Genomic DNA, 16839 nt, shown 5'->3' on the forward strand with positions numbered 1-16839 from the left:
CCAAGGGGGAATCTGCGCCAAAAAAGGCGAACGGCCGGAAAGATTATGGCGACTGTCTTTTGGGATTCGCAAGGAATAATCCTCATCTACTATCTGGAAAAGGGTAAAACTATTACAGGTGCATATTATTCATCGTTATTGGACCGTTTGAAAACCGAGCTGCAAGAAAAACGCCCACGATTGTCCCACAAAAAAGTCCTTTTCCATCACGACAACGCAACAGCTCACACCTCAGCAGTTGTGGTCGCAAAATTAATGGAAATAGGGTTCCAACTCGTTTCACATCCCCCCTATTCTCCAGACTTGTCTCCCTCGGACTACTATTTGTTCCCCAATATGAAGAAATGGCTGGCGGGAAAAAGATTTTATTCAAACGAGGAGGTGATTGCAGAAACGAATGGCTATTTTTCATACTTGGACAAATCCTATTATTCGGAAGGGATCAACAAACTAGAGCAGCGTTGGACGAAGTGTATAAGCCTAAAAGGAGACTATGTTGAAAATAAAAAAGGTTTACCCCAAAAAATTAAGTAGTTTTTATTTTTGCACGGACTTTTCAAACGACCCTCGTAGGCCTATGGACATTACTTACAGGTGAACATTTTTTGCAATTTTTAGTTAAACAATTAAAAAAGTTCTACTTTCACGATCTTTGCTTACTTCTATTTAACCAGTTAAGCGCGTTCGACGTGTATACTCGTGTAAAATATAAAATTGCCATTAATTATAAAAAACTCTAAATTTTAATAAAATACAATGGATGTTTCCTTTATCTTACCAATAGAACTGCTAAGTTTTTTATACGGAATAGGTGGTGGGAGTCAGCCAAATGATAAGTGGTTGGTGCATATTTGGTCTCCACATTAGAGATTGGGGAATTACGGACACAAATAGAAGCTCTCAACCCTTGTGCAATGCTGTTTTTACCTTAGTTAAGAGGTTCAGACCTCAGTACGAGCATGATTTCATTTTGCCCAGAATTCAAAGCTCTTTTCTTCCTTGTAAAAGCTCCTTTTTTTCCTTATAAAAGCTCTTGCCTCTCTACTTAACTAGAGCAATGCATGCATACGTGAAGCGGTGCAAGATTTTGAATGAGCACAGAATGCACTGTGATCTCAAGCCCCAGAAATTGCAGAAAAAGTCGTTTGCAATGACTATTATGATGTAAATTTTTGGTTGTTTTGCCCTGCGTTCGACGTGTATATACGTCAATTGTCTGATTTTAATTCCGCATACTGTGGGTTTTTTTTTTTTTTTTTAAAAAAAACTAAATTCCATGCTTAACTGGTTAAATATAAGGATTAATATTTTACAGCTTTTCTGTTAACTGTGAATGTTAACAAACGGAATTTCCAAAAATAACCCTCTAGCTGGAAATAAATATCCATTCACTTTATTTACTGTTTACTGTACCTACTCTACATACACAGTATATAGTTGCAGAACTAATTACTGTTGTAAAGAAGAAAGTAAATTTTATTCGAGTGCTGTATAGCTGATGAACCTTAGGGAAAGACATTGTATGAGAGACATTATAGAACTAAAGAGTGATCTTGAGTAAGGAGTTATCATATTAAAGATTCAAATTGGCGAGGAATTCTACAAATATATTGCCTTCTTCAGGGTTGAGTTACAGAAAACTATTACTCAGTTGTTGTTTTCATTTGGACCGATTCCTCGCCAATTTGAATCCTTAAAAAAATATTTTTACGGTTACTAAAACCAGTATAAATTCATAAGGAGTTATTTTTTGTTAATCATATAGAGTTATGACAAAAACATTCTGCATTGTGGCACTCTCGAGAATTTACTAGATTTTTACGCTCGAATATCATAAAGTATTGCTTTCTGAAGCATTTAAAAGCCCCACTCATTAAAAAAAATTAATACAACTTGACGATCCACTGCCGCATTTAGTTATTCAACAAGAAGTTAGGATATGAGATCAATAATCTAATAGCAAGAACTTTAATGGAGGATACGTCAGTTTACAAATGATCCCTTCCTCCGTAGCGAAGCCGTTTGGGAATAGCCTTTTTATGGTTTTTTGCACTTATCCTTTAAAAAAAATATATAACTGTTGTCACTATTCAATTGTAAATAAATATAACCTGGCGGTAGCAGTGTTTTTTTTTAAAGAATGACATCCATTAGTGGGATTTATTCGCAATCTTGTCACTGCTGGGTAGCTCTTGATAGAGTTTAAAATGAGTAAAGTAGTTTATTATTAAAGTCATTGATGGATATTTTTGAAAGTTTTTTCAAAAAAATATAGTACATCTATGGAATGAAGAAATTTATTGTAACATGAATCTATATCTGTGGCCGAATGAATACAATGCGCATGAATGAATGAATTTATATGAATCCTTTTTCGTTGTGACAGCGTGCACCAAAGTCATTCACCGATTAGATGCTTTTACATAAACCAATGATGTCATTTCAAAGACATGTGGTGGGGTGAATGGAGCTAGTCAGTGATTTCCAATCAATGCCAATTTTATTTCGTTGATTTTATCCGACGTAGTACGGAAACATGAGTGAGGTCGAATTCTCTACACCAAACTATGATCATGTTCAGGTATACAATAAAATATGCGAGCCACGATGAATAAAACCAACGATATTAACCAACACTGGCGGAACCTAGATTAGATTAAATTTGGGTGGCCTCAAGGCCTGCGCCACCGCGACCCCTATGGATCTATTGTGGCTCCCCGACTTTAGAGCTCACCCTCCAGACCCGACCGTTTAATCAGACTCTTAATTCTGGAGAGTGGCTCCTGGGTAAAGCTCTCAGGCCTTGGTTTTTCCTCCCCGAGAAGTAACATCCTTAGCCATACGAGCCCCTCACACTGACACAACACGTGTAGTGCCGTTTCTTCCTCTTCCTGACAGAACCTACAAAGGCTATCGTCTGCCAGGCCCATGCGATGCATGTGCTTTCTGAGCCTGCAGTGGCCCGTTAATAGGCCTACAATTATCCTTATAGCCCCACGGCCTTGACGGATTAATTCTGCGGTCAGCCTCGGCGAGTAGCCTCTGATGAACTCCTTCGCCTGTCGGGCTGGCGGAACCTAACCACATTTCCATTTTACTCAATACTATGAATAAAAGAAGAAAAATAACTAACCAATTTTCTTTAAATTTCAGTTTTCCAAAAATATATATATTAATCAGAAGAGTGTAAGATAGTAGTCCATTTTCCTGCATAATGGATAAAAAAAGATACTTCACTGTAATCCTGGCTCCAGACTCCAAAAGTCATTGATTTCTTCACCAAAATCTAGAACCCAAGACAAAGAGGAAAATAGACACAAAGGAGCTGCGGCGGTTCAGGAACCTGATGGAACACAAACGCCCTATTTCTGTTGGTGAACATGTATACTTCGGCAATGACGAGAGCAATCAATTCTTAATGTGCGTTGGACGAAAGCCAAGCTTTTTGAGCTGCAAGATAAACAAACATGGCAATGTTTTCTTTTTACTTTCACTTAATTAGTAAGAGACAGCGGATCTTGTCTAATTTTCGAAATCGGGTTTTCATTGGGAATATCCGTCTTGAGGACCCTTGAATCAGAAACAGGCTACGTGTGTGAACACTCTAGCACAAAGAAAGTAAACTTTCAAAAAGCTCTGGCTTCATATTTCATCAGGTGTTTCCCAGACGCGTAATGAGACCAGACTTTTAATTAGCAAAATGAATACTTCCACTACAGTATAGTAATTTTTCTTTACTACTATTTGAGATTTTCACAAAAAAACTCGAACTTGCCACACTTATTTCATGCAAGTAAATGCATTTTCATTTTCCAAAAAAATTATATTAAGGGCATTACAGGAAAAGTTTGGTAGCGCAGACTTTCCTTTAACGTGCCATTTTAGAATTATGTACGGTCCTACCACTTACATAACATTAAGGACGTTTAAATAAATTGCAAAACGAATCTGAAAGAAATAAAAAAATACTTAGCCAGAAATGCCTCTTTTTAAAATGAATTTTTCGCTTAAGATTTTTTATATAAAATTCGTACGGGGAAATTCTGGATCTAGCAACACTCTAATGTGCCTTTGCAGTACAATCTATATTTTTACCAATTATATAATCAGTCAGGAAGAATTGGAATCTAATATCTGATTTGTAAAATAACTGGTTTTCGAAAATTTGGACTGCAATACGCATTACATCCTCTTATAAAATTCAGTATGCGGAAGTAAAAAGATTACATTGTTATGTTACGAATGAATTTTTGGTTAGTAAACCTATTTTGCTAAAATCCAAATTCGTTTCTTTAATTGTATTTATTTTTAACAAAATATATATAGTTTATACATAAAAAATATATAAAATTTACATTAGCACTTTAAAGACGTAAACTGCTCAGAGCAGAACCCATAAAGTTATTTAAGGCACGTCATCATTAAACAATTTTTCGTTATATCTTTCAAAAATATAATTTACAATATTTATTATAACTTACAACGATTATATTTCTTCTCATTTCCTAATATAGTACACAGCCATTTTTACTTTATACATGTTACGTCTATCTGTACTGTAGATTTTGGTGTTAAGTTATCAGCTTCTAACGGTTTTAAATCTTTTCCATTTTTTCCATCAACATTAAATGTTAACACAGACGGTAGATTGTTGGCGATCTGTTGACTGAGTGTTGGCAATTGATTTGATAGAGTTGCTATGGAAAAATATATATCTTATGAATAAAATAAAAAATGTAAAAATACTTATAAAGCAAAGTGGAAGCCGTTTCTTGGTTGAAAAATACATCTTTAAGCTGTATAATTCCCTCTCCTCCGGAGTTTCATCCGCAAAGGATGCGATCTACTTCCCCATAATTATAAGTGGATATAAAATTCTCTCCATCAAACTGGTGAATCAACGTTTGATGATAGAAGAAAATACATAGCCAGTCAGAAATAGGAAAAACATCAGAGCTAAGTTGCATAAAAACATTGGTGACACAAACACACTTTCAAAAGCAATCGATTTTTTACCACAAACAGATCTTCTGAAAAATTAACACTTGTTGAGCGATTTAATTTTAATTTAATTTAATTCCTACTATATTGTTTTCGCGCGTTATGTACAATTAATTTAAAAGTGCCTTCATAAAAGCTTCAAGCCTTCATGGTAAGGAGGTAAGCTACAAATGAGGAGTGTGACACAACAGGATGTTAAACTCTGTTGTGGTTAGATAGTAGATTATGGAAGGAGTTGCTAAAAGGAGAGTGACTAAAAGACCATGGCGACTTGAAAGATATATTGTGGCTAGTCTTTCCAATTAGGATGTCGCAAGTTCTTAAGCCCAGAAACTCTTCGGGGAGCTGAGAGTTCCATCAAAACAAGTAATATTAAAGGATTACTCTCTTGAAAATAATACCATTCCCCCAAAATTCAGTGTACTTCAATTTACACGTCCAGTTTTGCCTTAAAAAATGGATTGAAACTAAATTTATAAGAAGAAAAGAAATAAAATAAAACCTACCATATGGTAAAAAGAAGTAGGCGAAGTATACAAGAAATTGTAAAACTCCTGGTATCACAATAATCGGATCAAAATGATCTTCTATGGTATAACGGTAGATCCAATTTAAAATATAAAATCCACGATACAATAATAATAAAATTATGTAACTTCTAATCACACTTGGCTTATATCTTTTTCTATAGATAAAATAAAGCTGAGGAATTATCGTCACAACTTCTAAATAACGGCTAAATGCCCAAAGTACCTGAAATAAAAATATAACAAGTATTTTATATATACTTTTATATGAGTGCGAATAAGGTAAAAATTATTATAGAAAGGGAGAATGAGTAATAATGAAAGTTCTTGGAATATTCACCTCAACGTATGTCAAAGCGTAATTGAACTGAAAACCAAGTCCCAAACAGATAACAATAGATGGTGAAATCCTGAAACAATAATTATAAAGTTATCTATTGTAATAACTTACAGTAACTAATAAAAAGAAGTACGTAGTACGTATTTTAACTTTCATTAACTCATTGAAAAGGAACTTTAACCCAGTTTTGCTGTAAAAATTGTAAATGGAAGCTCTCCATTTTATCCTTTATTCTTAAAATCTAAAATCTTTATCCTTTATTCTTTACTCACTGTGGAGAAAATGAAAGTCAAAAGAGCTTAGCATTATAGAATGCCCAAAATATGATGCGGAAAGAAAAGAGTTCCTTAAAAGAATTAGCTGTTAAGCTACATAACAATCTTAGAAGTCATTAAACAGAATGATTGAAAAGTATTTAGTTGCGACCAATGTCTGAATATGAAAGATCCTGCGAGACCAGCTCACACCTAATTATTTACAAAAAAAAAAAAAAACATTTCCAGACTAAAGGTACCTCAAATTACTGGGTGATAAGATGAAATTGACATGATCGTAATATCTTCCTTCTCTAGTGAGTGAAAGCAATAAGTAACAAATGACCAGGTATGGACATCTCAGAAAGATGTGACTGGAGGAATGGCCTAAGGGTATGAACGCATGAAATTATGAATAAGAGATGAAACTTAGTTAACGATACAGAAGAGGAAATGGTTAATAGAAGGCGGCTGAAGGAACAGTATAAAATTGAAAGATGTTCTTGGTTTTGACGACAACTCTTGAAAAAGAAGAGATCCGAAAAAGTGAAGTTCAAGAAGTTATCATTGGATAAATGAGTTTAGGTTTACAAGTTTTAGAAAACAGGCCACAGCAGTTCAGGCAACCTCACCTCACGGAGTTAGGCAGCACCGTTTGTTGTTCTTGCAACGAATTGTTTCTCTATAAACCAAGTTTTAATAATTCAAACTTAAAGGTTTTATACCTAATAAACAATAATAACTAAAATCTAAACTTACCAATAAGTATCATGTTGAACTTCATGTGTTTCATCAAATACTGTATAAATTAATAGAACAGTAATGAGCGACATAAAGATAAGAGACATTTTTATTATATCCACGCCATATGTATCCAAATATCGAGTCATGTATGTGACTAAAAATAGAAGCTGCGTTTTTCCAGATATTCCTAAAAAACAAATTCAATAATTGAAAATGATTATGAAATTATAAAAATGTAGCAATTCTTGTATTTTTTTTTGAGAAATATTTCCTAATACAATATGGACTTTTAAACAATTAACCAAAAATTTCTGAATATATACCAAAGAAGTAAAAAAGAACTACATTCACACAATATTCTCTTACGAGTGTTGCTTACTTTTCTGACTTTTTCTTTAGATTTATCATTTTTTTTCTCAAACCTAGAAAATTAGTATTTTTTTTTTTTCAATGACACCTCTTACACTATATACCTAAAACCGGTAAGACCAAATTGCAGGCGAATTACAAAAAGCAACAATCTTTTTAACTACATTATTGAACAGGAACAAATCAAGAAAAGTTAAGATAACTCGCTTACCAAAAAGAACAAAATGGAGAAGGATAAAAGAATTAAAAAGAATCTGGAGCGATTCTCATTTAGAACACGTTTGCCACCTAGTACTCGAGAGGAAGAGGAGGCTGCATCACATGACGATACATCACAAACACGAACAGAAATTTAGCAATTACTTGACATGGCACAACAGAATGCAACTGGTTATAACATTGGACCTCGATGGTAAACCTTTTAAAATATTGATATGTAGTTTCTTTAATATTTTGTAATGCACTGTACCCATTTGTAGGGCCTAAAGGCTTAGCAAATTATTCAATAAATAAATAAATAAAAATAATTTTAAAAAACAGTCAATTAGCAGAAACCAATTAATTTACCTTTGCATGATTTATTTTTAATTATCCACCTTAATAGAAACACTTTGGAGACAAAAAGAAAGATATCCCCAAACACTATGAATACATTCACTTCCATAGTTCCTACAAGAAACAAGGACTAAGTTGTATGTAAAACTGCATAACCTTCCTTAACAAGGAAAACAGTGTTTGGGTGTTCCCACAATAAGTCAAATAAAAAAATCAACCTGTTGGTCAAATACTCTTTAACAAAAACTTAATTTATTAATTAAAGACTGTCTTAAACATTATTGCGGTATTAATTAAAAACTGTCTTAATCATTATTGCGATATTTATTACTACGATGTCTTCATGTTCATTTGTATTTAAATTTTCTTATCTTGTGTAAGCCAGAAACTATTTTCAATTGCCTTAATTTGATCAAAATTTTCGACGGAAATACTTATTCAATATTTACTGCTTAAAAAAAATCAAACTATATAGATTTATTTATGTAACTCCACTGTAAATAGGAAATTCTTTCTGTTACACAGGAATCTGGCGGGGTAGATATCAATATTATATTCGTTTAAGAGATATTTTATAATTAATTTTCCTCGTAAACAGATTCGTCATTTTAATTTCGGTCGATTCTAAGGTGATTTAGCTGAATAATACTCGTTAAGGCCGTAATGAGGCAATTTATCGAAACAAAGTCTTCTACTCCTTAGGCTCCATAAATTTTGCGAAGACACTGATGGATCAGAGATTATATATTTTTACGATAAAACAATAAAAGCATTTACTAGGTTTTTTTTTAATAAAACATAATTATTTGTGGTATTGGGGAACTTCAACGTTTCGCTTGCTTCAAAAGTATCATTTTTTAAAAATATAATTATGTTTATTACAAATTTTTTTGGGTTCACAATGTAAGTCTCAAGAACGTGTAATAATGTAATCTGTATAAGAAGAAAAGTCGTTTGAAAATTCACAACAACTCTACTTATGTACATGCAGTCCTAGAAATCAACCAGAAATTATTAAGAAGACAGTAAAATTAGATGATAACTACGTACCCTATGGCAACCTTCACTTAAGAATTAAAACAAATGACATGCTGCATTAATATCTGTTGCAACTTTTTGGGTTTCTGAAAGAAGTGGAGCCTTACTTAAGAAAATATGCTTTAACCATGCATTCTCTGTAAGCAGAGGCAACTACACTTCTCTTGTTTCATTGTCGTTCTACCCGTGGCAACAATCTCCCGCACAGCCGCAAAACCAAGTGAGAATATTAAAGCCGTCATCGTGCTGTCCAATTAGTAAATAGTAGAAAGATTCTTAACATAATCTTCTAGTTAGGAAGTTTTTTTTTTTTTCTTTTACAAGCTAATAGTTTTTTTTATTACTGATAATGATGTTAGATTCTAGCTTCACAATATTTCGGTGAATTCATTTACAAAATCACTAACACTCCTGGAGCTCTAAGTATGAGCCATCGCAAGCAGTAGATGTAGCTCGGTAACGATAAGTCAACAGTAAATATTATCTTGCGAATTAAGAAACAGAATTTTGAATAATATTTTAGCCTACGAACTGTAATTATGTACAAAATAAAATACATTTGAAAAAGATTATTCATTCCTTCTTTAAAAAACATAAAATGCCATTAAAAACCAACATAGTTTAGTTTTTGTTAATTATACCCTTTGGAGAATCTGGCTTCAATATATCTTGCATTTAGTCGCAATTACACAAGAGCAACCTGTATACTTAATATTGAGGAAGTATTTTTTTAAAAGAGAGCTTCAATCAATTTTTATAATGGCATCAAATGTTCCAAAATTTGAAATCACAGACACAAATTTGTTGTGAAGAAAGTAAATATGTATATTTGCACTTATAGATGCATGTTTATTTTTATAGAAGTATTTTATTTGGTAATTTAGGACCAATTAGTCGATAGTTGCTGTAGTCGATAGTCTATTTCAGTTTCTGTTGCTAGGAGAACATCCATAAATCTTTGGGTTATCCTGTGATTAAAGTAAGTAGTATTTCTGATGTGGATTGCTCACTTTGCACGTATCCATAGTGCTTCAAAATCATTGCACATTACTTTGTTTTGGTTGATTTGTAAAGTGATTTGAAATTGGTTAATTGTTGTCCATCCAGACTGGCATGTGCCAGTCTAGAGTAGCGTTTCGCAACTGGTGTGTAATTAGTTAATGCTACGATATGTGAGCCGCCACTTGCACAGCACAATAGTAGGCGTAACTGTTTTCAATAACAACACTTGAGGTACGACCAGTTTCGACTCAGACATGGAAAATGGTACATATATAATTTATTCCGTTATAATTAATGAAATAAAAATCATTTTTCAAGCATTACACTTTCAGGCATTTCGTTCTATCATTGCTATCGCACAGTCAGATCATTTGGATAGTACTTGCCAATTCCGCTGGTCATATTGCTGGAGAATAAAAATAATTTTTGTTTAAACCAGTCAGTTACTTTACCCAGAGAAGTTAAAATTTATTGTGTTACCAGCTAAACACTTCTATACACCGATATATTACACCTATCTTTGAAGAGTAAACAGAAAGTAGCCCAAATCTTGAAGAGAAAAAAAATCTAGTTCTACATTTAAGAAAAAATAATAAATAATACTGATTTTTAAGAAATTTATTTAATAATATAAAAATAACTAATAACAATTTTTCTAAAAGTATTATCACAGACATGTATTGCTAATGATTAGTCAGATAATTTATGTTGACAATTATCCATTTCAAATTGATTTTTTGAACTACAAACAGAAATGCAGCGCGATTGTAAATTAATGGCACAATTAGTTTTTCTTTTATGATTTCTTTTTGTTTGAAAACTTGCTGGTCGTTTTTTGTTTAACAAGAAAACATAGAATTTACTTATTGATGTATGTATAAATTTTATTAACCTCGGTAATTTTATTTTGAGAATGCATTTCTTAGTTTCTGGCATTATCCTATATTTTGCCTGAATTTCAATGTTATTCGTAAAAAAAAGAAGTGGATTGGATAAGAACATGGGATAGTTCTGTTCCTCCAGGACTGCTAAAAGGGGCTTTTTGTGCTTTATAGATCTTGCAGGAGAAACCTCCCAGGTCCAGTATTTCCTACCAGTCTTTTTAGCGTATTTCCTCTCGTTTCCAAAGTGTCAGAAGTCTCAAGATGCAAACAGCAATTAAATGCAATCAAGAGTGTGTACAATAGCAGAGGTTTTTTTTCTCTATCTATGAGGAGGAGATATCCACCCTTTATAAGATAACGTGTGCCTATAAAGCCCCCACAATAGAGCATCTAGTCAGACTAACTCTGCACTGGCGCTACACCTGGTTCCCTGTCCGCTAGAATAATAGAGGAAGTTAGATTAGATTAGATTTAAATTAGGGTGACCTAAAGGCCTGCGCCACCGTGACCCCTATGGATCTATTGTGGCTCATAGAGGAAGTTAGATTGACGCATGCTGCTCTTAAGTAACTACCTCTCCTGCCCAAAAGTTCGAAGGGATTTTGGATTTAGATGGGATGTTACCCGTCAGTTTTCGCCAATGAAATCGCCTAGTGTTGAAGGCCTAACATCTTACGTACCCGATATCACAGTACAAAATCTTTATCTAATCACTAATCTCTGTACCTCTTTCGAGACACTACTAAAATTTAGGCATGGAGACAGTTATTGCTCACTGCCAAAGAAAGAAGTAACTATCCAGAAAAAGTATATTTAAAAACTGGTGAATCGTCAGTTCATTTCGAACTGCGGACTACATCTCAAAATATAAAAAAACGATTCTTTAGGATCAAAAAATGGTATAGCAAAAGAATACATTGTAAAACTTTCTAATAAACTGTAAACATGTATAGTTTAGAATGTAAACATGTACAGAAAACGTCTGGCGGACATCATGTCCAAGCTATAAGTCCCGTTAATCTGAAAACGTGGAAGAAATATTTTGCCTAGGTAAAGTTAAAATATCTTGGAATTCTATCAGGATAATTAGACGGACCCATACCGGTAAAACATTCATTTCCTTTGCGATTCATTCACTCTGAATCGAATGAAAAGGATTAAAGAGAAAGGTGACGCTAATGCGGGACATTAAAGCTAATTTAGCCAAGTAAATTTCTAATAAACTTACTAAAACAAACCCACTTTTTGTCCTACCATTTTTTAATATTCTTACGAAAATCATGTACTGAACGAAATGCACAATGAACTCCTCGATGGAAAAAAGATCGCAGACTTATCCATGGTGACTGTAACCACTGGAGGTATAAATTTTGGATTGCGGTGTTGAAACACGGCATCGTTTTTTGAGGGAACAATTAACATTTTAAATGTTGATCTCCACATCTTTTTTTTTTTTTATAGAAGCCCAAAATAACGGCACTTGCAATTATTTAGTATAACAGTATTAGAATACACTTTCGTCCACGACACCTAAATGGTAGTTGGTCGTAAAGCCCGCCTGAAAAAAATCAGAATACTCAAGAACACTTTGAAGATGCTCTCAGAAGGGCCTAAATACTATCTTCTCTAAGTAAGCCCCCAGTCCCTTAGAATATAAAAGGAAGTTCGCGCTATCAAATCCCATAATGGATAATTATCGCTCGATTTCACTGTTGCAGAAAAAATACTAATTAAATATTGAAAATTAAACAAAACCAACAAAAATATCAGTATCTTGCTTCCCTTATTTCATCCTCATTCATGTTGCTTACACTTTCAGTTAGAGTGGCACTTTTATTCTCCATTCCAATAGTATATATGGATGTATATGAAGATGAATTTCTTTTTAATAACGGTGGTTCCAACAAAGATTCCTGCCTACACATTTTGGGTGCATTATTTACATTAGCAACTGATTGTGTCTGCTCTACGCAGGTAGGCAAAACCTCTGTTGACATTTCTTAAAAAAAAATAAAAAAATACAATTAATGAAAATTAAGTGACAATATATGAGAATATAAATCAAAAAATTTAAATATTTCACCTCTTGGTAAAAGAAAATAGAAGAAATAAATAAAGAATTGTACAATTCCTGGATAGACTACAAATGGATCGAAAAACTCCTCTTCTTTATATCTTATTATCCAATTTATTATATAAAAACCACGATACAATATTAAAGCAATTGTATAATATGTAATTTTATTTGATTTACTCTCTTTTTTATATGTAAAATAGATTTGTGGTATGAATGTTACAGATTCTAAATAACGACTGAATGCCCATAATACCTGAAAAATAAATTAATTAATTAAAATTCTCAGCTGTGAAAAATGCCTCAGACAGAAAGAGAGATTTGCCCCAAATTGTTAGTAAGTAGTCTTAAGGAAATATCAGCAACATCTGTTATGATGCGGAACTACTATCGATTTACTGTCGTTAGATAAAATATGAAAATCACGATATTATAAAAAATTAGGCATAAACAACAGAAATCAAAACACGCTGCTATATCACACAATCACATTCACAATATAAGCTGTATAGAGTATAAAATTTATACAAATAGATGTTTGTTACTTTCCAACAAAAAATTAGATTAATCTTTGAACTATGTAGAATGTTACTTAAGTGTACAAAGTCCTGTTTAAATAATTAAATCCATTATGCGATTTGACAACGCGAACATTCTTATCTAATCTAAGGGACTGGGTCAGTATTATTTCTTTTTCACTCTTCATGATGAACATGACGCCTGTTATTACATAATACTAATTTTAATTCACCCCTGGGGTTAAAAATTGATCTAGTCTAATCAAATTAATCGCTCACTAAAATGTTCACGTTTCTTTACACCTCTTTTTCAAAAACGTACATTGCTCGGAGTGACAGTTTGAAGAAAGGGAAGTTTATTACCCCAACTCAAGGGTAAATAAGAGGGTAAAGGGTAATGCCGCATACGTTTTGTCGAGAAGCTGCTTATAACCTCATCGCCAGCTTCTGATCTAGGGTTTCCTCCCAACACTCAGAATGCCACGAACACCCCCGTCAAAATAAAAGGTCCATTTCAGAAATATACACTTTGAAATGTCGTGAGTTTTGAAAACTGACTTTGTCCAGATTATATGTTTTTGTTTTTATAAAACCCCAAAATTAAACAGAATAAATGCGAAAAATAAATGAATATTAACAAAAATTGAAGGAGAAATCTGATTGTATGAAATATATAAAATTATGAGTTCAATTTTCTTGATGAAGCAATCAATAAATCTAATAATAAAATGAATTAAATCTATTATATCCGAAAGAAATTACCTATTTATTTGTTTTAATTATGTAGTTAGATACGTTAAAAGCTCATTTAGTTTACAGAAAGTACTAAATTTATCTTTACGATACTTAAAATTTAGATCTGAACTAATTTGTTTTTGTTGATATAAAAGAGAACAAATATTCTACTGTTTAGTTCACTTAACTTCCGCTAGATGGCAGAAACATGCAGTTAAGTGCTAATACTGTTGAAATATTACCTCTTCTGGTACGGTGATATCATTTGTTTCCAATAATCCCAACCCAAGGCAAAGAACAATCAACGTTTCAATCCTGAAAAGATTAATGGTTTAAATTAGAATAATTATTATAGCAACTGATAATTACCTCAAATCACTTTACTGAATAGATCTGATTAGAACACTGTTTCGTATGAGGGATAGAAGTTCAAAATCTAGAATACTGTATAATATATGTATATAAATTTCAAGAAACACAGAATGACGAATTAATTAACTTAAGTGGAAGTTGAAATTGCCCGTGGTTCTGGTTAATTATGGCACTGAAATGGAGTTGACTGAAAGGTGGCTTGGTATCAAGCTGTTTCTGAAATTTCATCATTAATCCTTTATTATTGTTTGGACTTCCTATTTTTTAATTACTTGAATATTCCAAACGAACAGTTGGAGTGACCATAATTTACCTTTTTATTAAATATTTTTAATGTAGGGTTACAAAAGCCAGAAATGACAACCCCATAAATGGCCAGATGAGAGCATTGGTATTGAGTTTGAAGTAGACAGATTAAGAGTTACTTGGTCAGAAGCACACAAAGGATGTAAGGTTCCTAGAAAACAAGGTGGCTGGTGCAGCAGTTGGATTTGAACTCATTATTTCCGCGAGGAAACACGTGGAAAATAAAATGTTAACTTTAAGAACCTTGCAATTGAAAAACTGAAATTACGTTTTTTTTTTAAAAAAAAAAAAGTTATTAAAGCCTATGTTGCGGCACTTACCAGAACGCATCATACTCTCTATCGTATGTTTTCTTGTAAACAGCATAAATTAAATAAACCATCATGTATGATACCAATATGTAGAAAAGTTTCATAAATATCATATAATAATCATAAAGATCAAGCAAATCCAAATAACGTGTAGTGAAAACTATGGCATACAACACTTGCATCTTTCCAGAAATTCCTAAAACAAAAAACAAATTTAGGTATTATTAATTTTTTGGACGTCTAAAATAGATTTCAAGAAAGCTGTGAAGTTTTTTAGCAAAACAAAAGATAGCCTTTCAGGAGTAGGTTATAAACTTGTAGGGCCCTATCTCATGGCGCATTCTACAATTAGTTTTTGTAAGTATTGTATCGCCATTGGAAGAGCACTGATTAAAAGGAATGTAATATTTTCTTTTTTTTTTTTTAACTTATCGCATAAGATTAATTATGATTTTAACAATTAGGAATTGTAAGAGGTATCCAATTATTTAATTTTCGTACACATAATGCAATTTTCTTATATACCTACACCCGTTTAGGTAAATTATTCATGTTAGAACAGTGAATTTTTTTCCACAATGAACAATGCATTAATAACTTAAACGCTTCAAAACGACTAGACATATTTTAGCATTTGGAATCATTGTGTCAAACATTATTTTGTAAGTTACTTATTTAACAATAATTCAATTGAAATGGCCTAAAAAGAATTTGATAGCAAAATTACTCAGAATAGAAAAATCTATGGATAAAGTTAGATAACTTTATTAATAAGATGTTGAGAATTATAAACAATTTAACAAATAAAGTGAATTCTCCGGAAAATTGAATAATCTTCAAACTAAATCTTAAGCGAAACATTAATTCTTAATAATATGTAATAATTATACAGGAAAAGATGGCACTTTTTAAGGAAAGATTCCTGTAGTACCCCGTAATGAGGTAGTGCTTAAAAAATGATTTAAATAAAATTTAATTTAATTAAAAAAAAAATTAATTGAAAACAGCTATGTATTTTCGACAAGATTTCCAATAGAAGAGAAATCTATTTTGAAGTGTTACTTTCTGTTTTGGAATTTTCGTAACACTTTTAAACTTCTTAATGAATGAGACACCGTACCGTACAATATTCTGAAATTGTAGTTTATGAGCAACCCTAAACGGCTTTTATTTAAGGAACTACCGGGCTCCACTAATCCTTGGGAGTTGACTCTCCCAATCGTAGTATTCCCTGAACTCAAATCGTAATTACAGTCGTTGGATAATTTGTTCACTTTTTCCCCTTACATCTAGAAATGATCTATAATGCTCCAGTTCCCCTTACCTTCGGCTGATCTTTTATGTAGAATTCCTCCTAACAGAATAAATATTGCCACCACGTGTGCAACATCGCCTAAGAATGAAGCTATGTTCATGATTGTATCACTAACTTATAAAAACAGTAATTAGGTAAAGAAAAAAAACTTGAAATTATTAATTTGTCAAATTTTTACTGTAACCATTTCGCCACGCACAGAGTTTAAAGACTGATACATAACCAACAGATAAAGTTTAATGGGAGAGGAGGAACAAATACGTATTGCACAACATTTTTTTTTGACCTTGTGACGTTGTTTGAAAACACTTGATTAGGCGGGTTGTGGCAGTTGTTTTTTGATACAGCTGATTATTGGCGCTCTTTGCCCTAAATTAATTGACTTTTTTAAAAAAATAAATATCCTAGGGGAAGTCCCACATTTTTTTGTTGTTGTTGATGTCACCCATAATTAAAGTTTGGGAGGTTATACTTGGTAAACATACTTTCGGTTA

At 32.5% G+C, this 16839-nt stretch overlaps 2 protein-coding genes across 3 annotated transcripts; both read right to left on the reverse strand.

Moving 5' to 3' along the window:
- Positions 1-4283: 4283 nt before the first annotated feature.
- Positions 4284-7962, reverse strand: LOC141460839 (ER lumen protein-retaining receptor-like). 2 transcript variants are annotated; one of them, XM_074141240.1, is made up of 5 exons: positions 7803-7962; positions 6882-7053; positions 5869-5938; positions 5508-5754; positions 4284-4697 (listed from the first exon to the last, which is right to left on the reverse strand). In XM_074141240.1, exons 1-5 carry the CDS (start codon positions 7897-7899, stop codon positions 4528-4530), a joined length of 756 nt encoding a protein of 251 aa, XP_073997341.1. In that variant the 5' UTR covers positions 7900-7962; the 3' UTR covers positions 4284-4527. The 2 variants fall into 2 exon arrangements, with proteins under 2 accessions (XP_073997341.1, XP_073997342.1); XM_074141241.1 differs by lacking the exon at positions 7803-7962 and adding an exon at positions 7447-7599.
- Positions 7963-10433: 2471 nt separating this feature from the next.
- On the reverse strand, positions 10434-16675 carry LOC141460837 (ER lumen protein-retaining receptor 1-B-like). Its single transcript, XM_074141237.1, has 5 exons — positions 16355-16675; positions 15040-15226; positions 14284-14356; positions 12798-13044; positions 10434-12713 (listed from the first exon to the last, which is right to left on the reverse strand). The coding sequence occupies exons 1-5, from the start codon at positions 16443-16445 to the stop codon at positions 12481-12483; spliced, it is 831 nt and encodes a 276-aa protein (XP_073997338.1). The 5' UTR covers positions 16446-16675; the 3' UTR covers positions 10434-12480.
- Positions 16676-16839: the final 164 nt, after the last annotated feature.

This window comes from Rhodnius prolixus, unplaced genomic scaffold (assembly GCF_049639745.1).
Source record: "Rhodnius prolixus isolate KJV_2025 unplaced genomic scaffold, Rpr scaffold_6, whole genome shotgun sequence".
NCBI classification, from domain to species: domain Eukaryota; kingdom Metazoa; phylum Arthropoda; class Insecta; order Hemiptera; family Reduviidae; genus Rhodnius; species Rhodnius prolixus.